General features: G+C 37.0%; 1 protein-coding gene across 5 annotated transcripts in view; it reads left to right on the forward strand.

Moving 5' to 3' along the window:
* LOC104599783 (Transducin/WD40 repeat-like superfamily protein) overlaps nucleotides 1-15,252 on the forward strand; it is an 86,330-nt gene continuing 71,078 nt past the window's right edge. For 4 of the 5 annotated variants that reach the window (XM_088891586.1, XM_088891583.1, XM_088891585.1 and 1 more), the window contains exons 1-4: nucleotides 5-440; nucleotides 524-663; nucleotides 3,493-3,663; nucleotides 9,355-9,485. In XM_088891586.1, the coding sequence (XP_088747712.1) occupies nucleotides 431-440; nucleotides 524-663; nucleotides 3,493-3,663; nucleotides 9,355-9,485 (452 nt within the window). In that variant the 5' untranslated portion in view covers nucleotides 5-430. Of the gene's footprint in view, nucleotides 441-523; nucleotides 664-3,492; nucleotides 3,664-9,354; nucleotides 9,486-15,252 lie in introns of all 5 variants that reach the window. The other variant, XM_010262496.3, reaches the window with a different exon arrangement.

The following is a 15,252-nucleotide window of genomic DNA, read 5'->3' on the forward strand; positions in this document are numbered from 1 at the left end:
TAGATCAAATTAGTCCTGCTAGCGTGGCTAACAGAAAGCCTATTGGAAGTACAAGCTGTCAGATGTGAACGGTCAAAGTTTTCTCGTTGAGCCATAGGCTTGAGAGACGCTCCGCCTTACACCGATCTGACACGCACATCCTATCATGCACATCCTACACGATTCACACAGACCGGATGTGCCTGTGAGGCGCCCCTGTGTGAGGAGCAGATTCCGTTCCTTACCAGACATATTATTGCAACTTTTTGCCGCGATTCATTCTCCGGCTTCGTTTCGTTTGAACAGCTTATTGCCGCGAAACGCTTAGGGTTGTGTTTTTAATCCGACTGTATTTCTAGCCCTAAAATCTCCCCCTTCCCCTTAGTCTCTCTCTCTCTCTGCGCAACCTGACATTGAAAGCTCGAAGACAAGCTTTTGTCATCGTTCAGAGATGCCTCAAGGTTATCAATTTTATTAGTTTGAAGTTGAAAGAGTAGCTTCTTTACTTTTTTGTATTCATTAAGTGTATTTGATTACTCTGCAGAGCTTCCTGGTTTCTATTATGACCCGGAGAAAAACAGATACTTCCCTATCAAAGGTCCTATACCTGGTTCCAGTCGTTATCCATCCTCATCATCAACAACAATATCGAATTCTCAAATACCATCTTCCAAGTCCAACGAGGTAAGCTCACGACACTGTTCTCATCCTCCTTAACGAGGTAAGCTCGGATGAATCAAGGATGATTGAATTGTCCAAATTCCATTTAATAGGCAATCAGGAGTTAATAAAGGACCCATCTTCATTTTAAAAGAACGTAACATAATACATGTAAGTGGTAAATCAATTAGTTTGGTTGTGTCTTAATGGTTAAGATGAAGAATGAAAAGTTAGGAGGGAGAATTACCCTAATAAGAGCTACCTTGGCTAACTTACCTACCTATTTTTTGTCTGTTTTTAGGATACCAGTTAGGGAATCTAGGAAATTGGAGAAGTTGATGAGAAATTTCTTATGGGAGCCGGGACAAGAAAAAAATGACCACTTGGTTAATTGGGAAATTGTGTGCAGAAGTAAAGAAGGGGGGGTTTGGGACTAGGGAGGGTAACTAGAAAAAATCAAGCCCTGTTAGGGAAATGGTTGTGGCGATGACCATTGGAAAGAGAGAGATTGTGGCATGAGGTGGTGGGAAGCATTCATGCGAGGCCAGAGAATGGATGGGATGCTGGTGTATCAAGGCAAGCTAACCTAGCAGCACCTTGGAAGGCCATTCACAACACCCTTCCTCAATTCCTCAATTTTATCAGGTATGAAGTTTGTTCTGGCAACACTGTTCATTTTTGGGAGGATATTTGGGTAGGAGACACACCTTTAAAGGATCTGTTCCTTTCGCTATTTTCTGTTTCTTTGTACAAAAAAGAGGTCTCAAAATTTGTCTCACCTTTGGGAACACCCTTAGATCCTACTTGGGATTTTGGGTTTCGTAGAGGACTTAGGGATGATGAAATTGAATCTCTTTCTGTTTTGTTTGGTTGTCTTAATCAGGTTTGTTTGGATCCCTCCAAGCCAGATAAGAGAGTATGGACTCCTAGACCCAATGGAACCTTCACTTGTGCTTCTTTCTTCAAGTCCATCTCTCAACTTTCTACTCACCAACCCTTTCCGTCAAAAGAAATTTGGTGCAGGCCAGTTCCCCAAAAAATTATGGCGTTTTGTTGGGAAGTATTCCATGGGAAAGTAAACACTCTAGATAACCTACAAAAGAGAAGACCTTTCCTCTGTATCTCTCCTAATTGGTGTATCATCTGTAGAGCTCACGGTGAGGATTGTTACCACCTATTAATATCTTGTCCCTTTTTTGCAGACCTTTGGGCTTGGCTACTTTCGTTGTTTGGGAGTAGTTGGAGTCTACCATCAGAAATTCATATGCTCTTCAACCATTCTACCTTTTATTGACCTACAACAATAGGGAGAATTATGTGGAGATGTGCTTGTGTTGCCTTGACTTGGACTCTTTGGGAAGAAAGGAATATTAGAATTTTTCAAGAGAAGGAAATGAGCAGTCAGGAATTGAAAGACTGTGTGTTAAATAGGGCAATACCTTGGTTGAAGACCTTGGAAATCTTTCATCAATTCTCCTTTAATGACCTTTGGAGAAATTGGTCAGCAGTAGCAAGGTGTTCATCTCTAAAGGACAAATCAATTACAAGCTGGTCTCCTCCATCCGAAGGCTCACTGAAGTTGAACTTTGATGAAAGTAGCATGGGTAATCCAGGATTATCCGGAATGGGGGGTGCTTTGAGAAACGAGAAGGGAGAGATTTTGTTGCTCTACTCAGGTCCCTTGGGAATTGGGGACTCCATCAGGGCATAACTTTTAGCTGCTGTACAAGGGATGCAATTTGCAAATCAGCTAGGGGTACAACACTTAACAATCGAGGGGGATTCCAAAGTGGTGGTGGGTTGGTTGAAAAATCCTGAAGAGGCTATGTGGCGTTACAAGAATGTAATGAAGAAATTTAGTTGGTTGACAAGGAATATGTTGGTCACTGTACAGTGGGTGGGGAGATCAGAAAATACTTTGTCAGATGTGTTAGCTAAGCAAGGGGTAAATAGGGAAGAATTGTTTTGGGTTCAGTTGTGATTCTTGCTTTTCTTTCCTAATTTACTTGTAAGATTCAAGGAGGGGCTGCAGCTCGCGCCTCTCCCTGTGATGTTGTATGAACTCACTCTAAATCTGCTTCTGAATTAATAAATTTATTTTCATTCCTCAAAAAGAATGAAAAGTTGTATTGTCAGTAATCTTTTTCTGGGGAATTTCTCCCTTCGTTATGATAGCTAATGTACATGGCAACATTGGCACACATTAAAGGAAACTAAATGGATTACAAGGGATCTGGTGGACTCCTTTCATTGGGTTTATAGATCGACAAACAACATGACAGGTTCGTTAGCTAAGCATGGGGTAAACAGGGGGCAGTTCTTTTGGGGGACTGCCAACTGATGTATATCTAAAAGACTGTATGAGGGTGGAAATGAGGATAGCCCAACAAAAAGGGCCAGCTATCTTCATAGATAACATTCTTCTGTCACAACCAATAAAGTATCAACATTAACAATAAAAGAGAGATAGATATGCTTTTGTCCACTCAACTTTCTCCCAAACCTCTCCACCATTGGGTCCTTTATAGGTTCTTTAATGTTGTGTTTGGTACTATTGCTGTTTCTACGTGAAATGTTTTGGGTTGATCCATACAATTTGGTGAGAGAGAGATTTTTTCTATGTGAAACATCTTGGGTTGATCAATACACATTGTTGTTTCTACCTAAAACATCAATTTGACGCTTAACTATTGACTCAATGAATACATGCATTTTTTCTAGATGGAGTGACTGAGTCTCATATATGATGTGACAACATATATTTCTTCATTTCTTTTTTTTTTTTATTGAAAAACAACAACAACAGCATATATTTCTTTTTTTTCTTCTCATGCAACTATAATTTGCATCTAGTTGCCAATTCTTTTGCAGGCAATTGAAAAGTTAAACACATTAAAGAGAAAGAGAATCAGAATTGCAAAGCTGCTTCAAGTTAGGGAATTGCATGGTAAAGTGCTTAATTTCAATCAGTTGAGGTGTAATTTTCAACAGGAATACCAAATGATGCAAGCTTCTCATCCTGTGGTATGTTCACTTAATGATCAGGCTAATTGTTTTAAATGCATACTTTTCCCATCATGTCTAATAATTGCTTTGAAATGATGATGCTTACACTGAAATTCAATTTAGATTATGACAAATTAAGTTTTTATATTGACACTGGCACTGTTCCAAATAATCTTTTCCAAATCTTCAAAGCCTGCAACCATGCATGAAATATTTACATGTTTAACTGTCCGACCAACATGGCTTTTGCAATGCCACAAAACAGATACAACCTATGTATTTCAGATGCCATTGTTTAGGCTTTTTTTTGCTCTGATTGATAACAATTCACCTTATTAAATTATGGTAAAAATTGTCTAACACCCCCTCAATCTAGATCATTATGTCATTAAGGATTTTCTCTCTCTTTCTTTCTTTCTCTCTTTCTCACAAAATGGAAGAAGACCATAATGTGTTTTGTCCTTTCATGGAAAGCTGAATTAGATGCAACCTGATTATCATGAAACAATTTTATGGCTGCTATTATTGGAGACTTCATCTCTTTGAGCAGATTGAAGAGGATGTCATGTAAAGAACTAGAGCAAGTTGGGGCAAAATGGAGGGGTGCATCTGGATTTCTGTGTAATAGGTGAATATCACTTAGATTAAAAGGAAAATTCCATAAAATAGTTGTAAGGACAGCTATGTTGTATGGAGCAGAGTGTTGGGCAGTCAAGAAACATGTCCAGAAAATGAATGTGGCATAACTGTGAATGCTAAGATGGATGAGTAGAAAAACTAGAAAGGATAGGATCAAGAATGAAGTCATTCATAAGAACCTAGGAGTAGCTCCGATAGGTGATAAAATGAAAGAGTAGACTAAGATGCATAGTTGTCAAGGCGCCTAGGCAATGGAATTTGAAAATATAAAATCTATAGATTTCTACCCCTCCTAAGCTAGTTTATTTGTTTTATATATCAGTCAACAAACCGGTACATTAACTATTGGCAACAAAATCTTCCATATAAGTATAAATTTCATGTAAAAAGATAAAATGCCATCATATATTCATCATTTAAATATATTAATTTTGATAAAAAATTTAAATATATTAATTTCAATATTTAACTAAGAATTTAATAAAGCAAATAAGAAGCAACTAATTACTAGGCAAAGCCGAGAGAAGAAGAAGGCTATGTTTCAAGCTAGTAAAAAGGAGAAATGGAGGAATGCCGAATGCAACAGAAAAAAAGAGAGAAATATAAGTGGAGCCCCTGTTTCATTCCCAAAAATATTTCTTACAAAAAATAAGAAAATAAAACACATGGGTAATAGGACAACTTGGACTGTTTAAGAAGAAGAAAATAAAATATAAGAGTAACAGGATGACTTGGATTGTTGAAGGGGGTGGAGCCCTTGTTTCATTCCCAAAAGTATTTCTTAAAGAATAAGAAAATAAAATATAGGAGTAGAGTAACAAGATGACTTGGACTATTTAAGAAGATGAAGAACGTTTGGTTTGACTTACCTAGAGGTCTTGGATTGAAACAATGGAGACTTCTCAGTCTTCCCTTCTCTAATTGGTTTAGACCCCAAACCTTGGACAAAGGAAGAAACTTTTGTACTTTTATTTTGCTGAATTGCACCAATAAAAACTTATAATATGCAATGGGGTGTATTCTAATAAAATAAAGCTAACCATTAAAAAAAATCATATAATATGTGTGGACCAACTAACAATCTGAATAGGCAATCTAGGTGCCCACCTCATCACCTAGTCATGTGCCTAATTATCTGGGTGAGCACCTAATAGGAAAATCGTCTGGTATTTGGGCGAGGCAACCCATGAAAACCACCTAGTTGCCCACCTGGGTGTTGCCTTGACAACTATGCTAAGATGGTTTGATTACGTGCATAGAAGACCACCAACACCACCTAGGCATGTGCCTAATTATCTAGGCAAGCGCCTAATAGGAAAATCGTTTGGCGTTTGGGCGACTCATGAAAACCGCCTAGTCGGCCACCTAGGCGTTGGCTTGACAACTATGCTAAGATGGTTTTGTCACATGCATGGAAGACCACCAACATCTCTAGTTAGAAGAAGTGCCTTGTTACAAGTGGAAGGGGCTAGATGAGTTAGGTGTAGACCAAAAAGGACATGGGTAGAAGTAGTAAGAAATGATTTAAGCACTAATAATTTAAATTGAATGGATTGGCGAAACAAGATTCATGTAGCTGACCCCATATAGTTAATTCACATGTATATGAGCCTTGTTACAAGCTTCTTGCTACTACACTATTTCTTATTCTTCTAAGTGACAGAGTTTCCTCCCAAGAATGCGCAACACCTAGTAGTAGACCTCCTATTAGATGATAATCCATCTCAGTCCATATTTTTCTACTTGCAAATGATCACCATCCTTGTATAATAGTTCACATCTCAATGCAACTTTCAGATATTGCAAAACCCATGTAATTGCATCTCGGTGAGAGATCTGATGAGTCCATTTGAACTAACTTAACACACCCACAACTAATGAGGTATCGGGTCTTATAATGGTCAAACAGTTTAACTTTCCAACTAGTTGCATGCATCTCCTTGGGTTTTCAAACAATTCACCTTCATCATTTTTTTTTTTTTTGATAATTGTTCACCTTGATCATTACTCAGTCTCATATTAAGATCCATTGGCATGTTTATAAGATTTTCCTTTAACAATTGTCTCTTAAGGCACATCAACAACATACTTTCTCTGAGACAAGTTAATACCACATTATAATAAAATCATCTCAATATCCAAGAAGCATTTCAACTAGCCAAATAGGATGTTTTGCTGGGAAGTGTTTCTAGAAAGAATTAACACATGTGATTTACTTGAAAGAAAAAGACCTAGTGTTGCCTATCCCCCCATTGTTGTTCTCTTTGTAAGACTTAGGGTGAGATTTGTTATCACTTATTAATCTCCTTCCCCTTACCTTTTTTAATTCGAGAATGGTTCCTTTCTTTGTTTGGGTGTAGGTGGAGCCCCCCACCAAATGTACAGCCTATTTGCCTCTAGCTTTGTTAGTTGACTGAAGAAGAGGGGAAGAACTCTCTGGAGGTGTAGAAGGGCAGCTGTGTGCTGGACAATTTGGGAAGAGAGGAATCGAAGAACCTTTTCAAGGATTGAGAGGACTAGGGCTTCCTTATTTGAAGTCATTACCATTAGAGTGGTCCACTGGGTGAAGTCCCTGAAACTCTTTAAGGACGTTCCTGCTGATGACTTGATAAGGAAGTGGTTTGAACTTTGAAGTAGCTAACTCTACTTCTCTCAGGGCTGTTATTAAACCATCTTGGTCCCCATCTGGCTTCATAAAGCTGAATTTTGATCGTAGTGAAGGTAATCCTCTCTTGTGTATTTCTTCCAACTGGTGTGTTCTTTGTAGAGCTCATGGGGAAAATTGCTATCACTTATTGATTTCCTGTCCGGTCTTGGAAGAGTTATGGGTTTGGATCCTCTCGTTGTTTGGGGGTGTAATTGGAACTTACCAGCAGATGTACGCATGATTTTTGATCACTCTACCTTCTCTTGGCCCAAATAAAGAGGGAGAGTCATGTGGAGATGTGCTCAGGCAGCTTTCCTTTGGACCTTACGGGAGGAAAGAAATGCAAGAATCCTCCAAGAAAAGGAGAGGAGCAGCCTAGATTTGAAGGATCGTGTTCCGAATAGGGCAATACACTGGATAAAAACCATGGAGCTTTTTCAGCAATTCTCCTTTAGTGATCTTTGGAGTTCTCCTCTAAGATCAGAGTAGCTATGAGGTGGATTCCCCTGTCTGCAGGATCTGTAAAGCTGAACTTTGATGGGAACAGCCTAGGCAATCCAGGACCTTCTGGAATGGGGGGAGTGTTGAGGAAATCGGAGTGGAGAGGTGGTCCTTCTGTACTCTGGTCCTCTAGGACATGGAGATTCTGTTAGGCAGAATCTCTAGCAGCTGTACAAGGGGTTCTTTTTGCAAACCAGATGGGGGTGGAGCAATTGATTATTGAAGGGGATTCTAAGGTAGTGGTGGGTTGGCTGAATAACCCCCCGAACTCTGCTCGGTGCTACAAAACTAAAATCAAGAAGTTCAAACGGCTGGCAAGGAATATGTATACTTCTGTACAATGGGTGGGGAAATCAGCAAATGCTTTGGCGGATGTGTTAGCCAAGCAAGGGGCAAACAGGGAAGACCTTTTCTGGGCTCAATTGTGATCTGTGTTGTTTTTTCCTTGTAATTTGTTGGGGGAGGCTGCAACTCGTGCCTCCCTGAGGGTTGTATGAGCTTTCATTCTCAAACCTTTTTATGATCTAATAAAATTTCATCACTTATCAAAAAAAAAAAAAAAAAAAGAATTACTGCTCTATACTCAGGGCCAGTCGGTATGGGTGATTCTTTGAGGGCTGAAGAAATGGTGGTCTTAGGAGTTCAAAATGCTAAGGAACTGAATATCCATAAATTGATAATTGAAGGGGATTCAAAGCTTGTTATAAATTGGCTGCAAAAGGAGAAGGATGCTGGTTGGTGGGGCTACATTTATGAAAGGAGAATCAGATGGATGCTACAAGGAGTGGAGATTAATCTACAATTGGTGAAAAGAGATGCCAACTCCTTTGCTGATGCATTGGCTAAGCAATGGGTGGGAAGGAACCGACTGTTTTGGGCTTTGTTGTAATAATTTCTTTTTATTGAGGGAGAGCTAAGAGAGTTTGTCTCTCCCTTTCCTCATCTTTGTACTTCATTGACTTAATTAATGACATTGTTTCAGTTATTGATAAAAAATGCTTTTGTAAAGTATCTTTAAGCCCTTCTATGCTACTAGTATTGCTGCTTGTAATGACTATAAGTAACATAAACCACTAGAATAATCTTCCATGCTGTAGTGTCATGACTAAACATGAACTGATCAATACTACATTGCTTCAAGCTGAAGTCCTACACAACCCCACTATATCTATCAAATCATGCTCGGGGAGACTTCTTTTCCTATTATGCCTTTCTTTATCTTGCACACCTTCATAGACTTCCCTTGAGCAATGAACCCTGGAGTTTGCTCCAAGACCTCATACAAATTGCCATGAAGGAATGCATTCTTAATGTCAAGCTGAAGGAAAGGCCAACCCAAAATGGCAACAAGTGATATAATAATATGAATAAGATAAATTTTAGCGATTGGAGAAAATGTCTCAAAATAGTCTACTTCACTCTGCTCTGTCCCTCTCCTTGTCACATCACACTTAGAACTTCATGATCAGTAGTAGAGTAAGATTAAGTTAAAAGGAACATAAGCTAAACCTCCTAAGCTGGAAGGCCAGAAATCATTGCTTGGAAGCCAATGCCAAAACTACAGGACACACTCTTATTCCCAAGGAGAAACCACACAATTAGTCCAAAAGAATAATAATTCAATATAGCTCACTCCTATCTATACTCTCCCTAATCAAGCTGTCATCTAGGCAGTTAGCCAATATATTGATCCAATGGAACAGAATGTTCCCCCTACCTGCCAAAATATCATACCTAATAAAATTTATCTGAAGCCAAGGATCCTCCTTCATAAAACGCAGTATGCCATTTAAGTGGTTAGGTTGCAACCCTTTTGGTTGGCATCCAAAAATTGGTTTCAAAATCTCTGACATTAAGTTAACATAGTATCTCTAACTTTTTTGTTGGTACTCTGGTTTAATGGGTTTTTCCATGCATTACAGATATGGAAGTACCAGAGCACTGATAGGATTGCTGATAGTGCTCTGGAACAATTACATGTTGATATCCAAACAGCACAGGGCCAAAGTGAAACAGACGTGTTATTAATGGGCAACATGAATGGCTCTTTGAGGTATGGCTAAGGTTGTACCCAACTAGGTATTTCATATTGCTTAATCCTCTTATTTTGCACAGTTGTTTATATTGTTTATCCATGCCAAGCCAATTCAATTATTTTCAGTTGAGCAATGTAAAATTTACCCTTGCTTAGAACAAGTTGTTCTGCATTTGATTTGGAATATTTGACAGAAAGTAAATACTAATCTAGATGGTATGCATATATGTACATATTCATGTACATACAGTACTGTTAAGACTTAAGACAGCTCGTTTATATCTTATACATTTACTAATTATTGTAATGTTGTGTCTAATACTGTCTTATGTAATTTAAGTGCACCTGGGGGCATACTTGTCTTTTACCCATCTTTTTTTTAATTGGTTAAAACCAAATATTTTATTAATAAAAATACAGAAACACAGTTTTTACAGAAGAAAGGTTGTATACCACCATTTGCTGTCTATCCCAAGGTGATTCTTACATTGTTTTTTCCCTTGAAACAACAGCCCAAAACATTTCAGATCTATTTATTTACCCCTTTCCTTGTATAAACTCACCAACAAATGAGTAAAGGATTGAAGAAGAGACGAGAGAGGAAGAAGAGAAAGAGGAGAAGAGAGAAAGAGAGATGAATTGAATAGGGTGTGTTGCCTTAGGATTGGCACACCCTTTACTATTTATATTAATGTGTTTAAAAAGTAAGAAATTACAAATATGCCCATCACATTTGAAATTAGACATTCCTACACTCCACCTTAAGTGGGCATAGATGTCAATCATGCTCAACTTGTCTACTACAAAATCAAGTTTCTTATTTATTAGACCCTTTGTCCAAAAATCAACAAGTTGGTCTTCTTGATATATGGGAAGCAAATCTCATTTCTGTAAATATTTCCTTTATAAAATGTTTGTCAACTTTTACATGCTTAGTTTGGTCATGTTGCATAGGATTATGAGTTATATTAATGGCTTCTTTATTATCACAATCAAGGATTAAGGTATCGGTATGATACGTCTGATACGGGGTGTATTGTATTGGTATTAGAAGGCACCGATACTGGATACACTACGACTAGAAGTGTATCCTTCTAGTCTTGCGTATCGTATAGTATTGACCAATACGGTCCGATACTCAGCGTTATGGAGACGTATCGAGGGCCTGTATAAAAATTAGAGGGTGGCGTGATTCGAACCCAAGACATCCACACCTAGTAATTAAACATGCCCTTAACCACTAAGCCAACACTCATTTTATGATAATAAGTGAAACACATTAACATTTATTCAATTTAACGTCCATAACCAATTCAAATAAATAACATATATTATATTCAACCACCCCAACTATAAATTAAAAAGAATGATATTTAAGATTAATATTTTATAAACTATTAGAACAAATAATCTATCAAACCCAAATTTATATCAAAAATGATTTTTAACCTCAAGAAATTTATACAAATAAAATATTAATAATAAAATAATTATTTTAGTACTTAAAATTTATAAATTTGCACATGATATGTATCTTAAAAATTTTATAAATTATTAATGAGTATTTTAATTTCTATTAAATAACAATGTATTTATTATTTACAAATTATTTGAGAATATAATATAAATGAATCTACGTTTATATAAAAATTGATAATTTAAAGAAATAAAAATATTAATAATGTAATAATTATTTTAGTAATTAAAATTATGAATTTACATATGATATGTATCTTCGAAGTTTTAATAGCTTTGATATATTTTAAAATTATATATTTTTGTAAATTATTAATTGTATTTTAATTTACAATTAATAATAACATATTTATTTTTTACAAAAATAAAAATATTATTTACCAAATATTTGAGAATTAAAATTTTAGTTGACCTTTTTTGTTAATGTTAAAAATTAAAAAGTAAATATAAAAATTCAAATATAATAGTTGCATATGTTTTTTATGCCTTGGACTTTGGCTGTGTATGTATTAATTTGTAAAGATCTATATAATATATGTCTTGGACTCTTGATTAATTTATTATCAATAAAGTTGTACGATATCTATGCATCTTAGTATAATAATTATAATGCATTTCTGCATATATACCATAAAAATATATTTATACACTATTTGTGATTATTTTGACATTAAATTTAGTGGTATTAATATACTTATGGAATTTGTATGCATTTTCCCAACATATCCAAGCGTTTCCATATTTTTGTCCATATCCATGCGTTTCCAAAGTGTATCTGTATCCATATCCAAGCTATCCGATTTGATACCCGATACTGATACTTTAATCCTTGATCACAATACAACTTGATCAAAACCAAGCTCCTTCAAAAGCATTTTTAGCCACAACAACCCTGATATTCCATCTTCCATAAAATGGAGTACTATTTCTGCATTAGACCGAGCCACCGACATTTTGTTGTTTGCTCCTCCAAGTAACTAAGGCTCCATTTAGGAAGAGTTAAATACAAATATTTTCATTGCAAATAAAAATATGCAGGTTCATGTAAATGACAGCATTTGCATTTGCACTCTTCCCTAATAGAGCCTAAGTTAGACCTTCTATCATCCAATGACCCAGCTCAATTTGCATCAGTGTATACCTCCAATTGAAGATGCCTTTATTAGAGAATAAAAGTCCTCTTTCAGGAGAAGCCTTCAAATATATGAGAATCCTCTCAGCGGCTTCAAGATGGGGAACCCGAAAAGCATGCATATACTGACTTGTTACTCCAACTACATAGGTAATGTTTGGCCTTGCTAAGGACAAATAGAGAAGTCTTCCCTCCGATCTCTGAAACTTTCCTTTATCCTGAAGAAATTCTCCATCAATCCCATTCAGGTGACGATTAGAGTCAATAGGAGTGCCAATAGGCTTAGCACCCATCTTCCTTGTTTCTTCTAGAAGATCAAGAGTGCACTTCCTTTGAGGTACAAATATTGCCCTCTTGGACCTTGTCACTTCAATGCCCAAGAAATATTTGAGATCCTCTAGATCTTTAATTTCAAATTCAGAGGCCAGAAAAGCCTTTAGTTTCTCAATCTCCTCCTGATGATCACCAATCACATCAATATCATCAACATATATGATAAGAGTAGAAATAAGACCTTTCTCAATCTTAACAAGCAAAGTATGATTTGCCTAGCTTTGTGTGTACCTAAATTTCTTTATAGCAGTACTGAATTTGTCCAACCAAGCCCTTGGAGATCGTTTCAGTTCATAAATAGACTTATTTAACCTATAAACCCTCCCTAAAGGTATCACAACACCTGGAGGAGGAAGCATGTATACTTATTCTTTCAATTCATCATAGAGGAAAGCATTTTTTGCATCTAAATGATGTAGGGGCCAAGATTTATGAGCAACTAGTTTCATTTTTAATTAGAGCCTCCATTTCACAGTTTTCACTATCCATGGAAGCTTTCCATTCAGATTAGAGAAGGGCTTCAGATACACTCTTTAGAATGATGATGGAGGATATGGAAACGAGAAAGGTTTTATAGGACTGGGATAAACAAGAACAGAAAACAAAATTTGACATAGGATGTAAGGTACACTTCCTAGCCCTTTTTCTCTAGGCAATAGGAAGATCAGGATCATCAAAATTAGGTTTAACATGAATAGGAGAAGAATCATCAACAGGAACAATGAGTAAAGAATCAACAATGATAGGTGAAGAGCCCGAATTATCTGGACTTGAATCTGGATGGCCGGAGAAGACTCAACTAAACTTTCACCAGTAGTTGCAATATCTTTCCTCTTACCCAGTGGCCTTGAGTAGACTTTCAAAGGAGAAGATGGAGATGGAAGGGAAACAAGAGTAGGAAGAGGCAATAGTCTATCTTCAATAGAATTAGTATTCTCCCCTTAAAAAAGAAACATGAGGATAGAATGGAGTATCCTCAAAAATGGTAATATCTATGCTAACTATCTCTTACCAGAGACAAGACCAAAGCACTTATAACCCTTTCGAGTAGACGAGTACCAGAAGAAAATACCTTTGACTGACCATTTTAATTGCTTTACAAGTTAATGCTTGTACATATATTACCTACTTTGTTTTTTCTTTTTCTTTTCTTTCTTTTTTGATGGGTAACTTAGATCTTTATCAACTGTCATAAAGAATATTAACTTTATAATTTTCATCTTGTTGAGGAGAGTAGATTTCTTGTATTTGGGGCAGTAGGATGGCTTAGTCTTTCTTTTATTAAGTGTACTCCTGTCCATATTCCATAATTTATCATAAGTAGGGGTATTTATGTAATCACATCTTTATTTACATTAATAGAAGTAGTGGGCTTAAGAGGGATAGATCCTTCTAATCTACTCTCTAACCAGTTCGACTGGGTTCTCTTCACCCAAGCCCCCTTTTTCTCCTTTCTCCTTTCTCTTTCTCTTCCTTCTCTTCTCTCTTCTCTTCTCTTTTCTTTCTGGTTTGCTGCCTTTTATTACTGTTCAACTGTGATTACCATGCTTTCATGGTATCAGAGCAGGTGAAGTGATTAGGGTTTTTTTCTCCTTTTCTTCCTAATCGGTTTGATTTTTTTTTTCTCTTCTGAGTGTTCCACAATTGTTATTGGTCATTGGAGTTGAACCCAGATAGACTTCTGGGTGATTTGTGATGGTTTATACCATCACAGCTGCTGTGAAAGGTGACTGGTGATGTGTGTGACCATCTAGTGGACTTGAACCAAGAGGGAAACTATTATTTTATGGAAAAACTCAATCTGGACTGTGTACAAACTGTGAGGTGACTGAATGATGATGCTAAGACAAGTATTTCAAATTGTTAAGTGAAAGGTGCGTTTTGTGATTGTGAGAGTGACAAGGTTGGTATCTTCCATCCTCTATTTGCTTTCAGCAGTATTGTTGGGTGAAGATAACCTTTGGAAGTGTGTGTAGCTTTGATTGAAGTTAAGTGCAGCATAATGGAGTCCGATGCAACCATCATTATACCTACAAACTTTTTGTTTTTTGGGTAAATAGCCTACAAACTTTATGTTAACCACCATTAAGTTGAATGGAAGTGGAAACTATGCTATTTGGGCCAAATCTGTAGAAGTATTTCTTACAGCCAATGGAGAACTTAAGTATCTTACTAATAAGATAAGAAGCCAGGGACTAGAAGTTAAATAGAGGTTGAAGGAAGAGATCAGGTTAGGAAATTTTACCTAGGCCATGAGTATGGGGAGAGGAGGAAGGCAGTCTGTTCGATGAAGGGTTAGGTTGGCGGTTCTGCTGGATGCTCTATGGGCTTGAGGAAATAATAGATAAGGTACTGGAAAATGGAGGGCGAGAGGGGATTCAGAGTCGTAGGAAGATGGAGGTCTGAGGTGTGATCGAAGCCAAAACTTTCAAGTTTGAAGAGGGATGGACCAAAGGTAAGGATGCACTGAAAATCAGAGAGAATAATAGGGCGATAGTACTGGTAACAAAGGAGGTCATCGTATGGATGAAAGGCTTTGTAGATGGGGCTATCAACTCTGGCAAGGTGAATGGCTGGAAAAACTCCATGTCAGTTCCAGGTAAGAAATATGTAATAGAATTGAAAAGAAACAGTAAGGGGTGGTTCATCACTGTGGCGGAGTTTTTTGGAGCAAATGGAAAACAAATACTGTGTGCTGGAAGGGAGAATGCAGAAAGGGTGGATGGTTTTTGTGAAGGTGTTGCAGTCTTTCCTTGTAGCCTTGCAAATAAGAAGATGGATGGAGTGAAGGTAACTGGTCAAAATTCCAAAGACCAGGGTAGAAAAATTCAGGAGGCAGTTTCG

Source organism: Nelumbo nucifera, chromosome 7 (genome assembly GCF_055504915.1).
Source record: "Nelumbo nucifera cultivar China Antique chromosome 7, China Antique-T2T, whole genome shotgun sequence".
NCBI classification, from domain to species: Eukaryota; Viridiplantae; Streptophyta; class Magnoliopsida; order Proteales; family Nelumbonaceae; genus Nelumbo; species Nelumbo nucifera.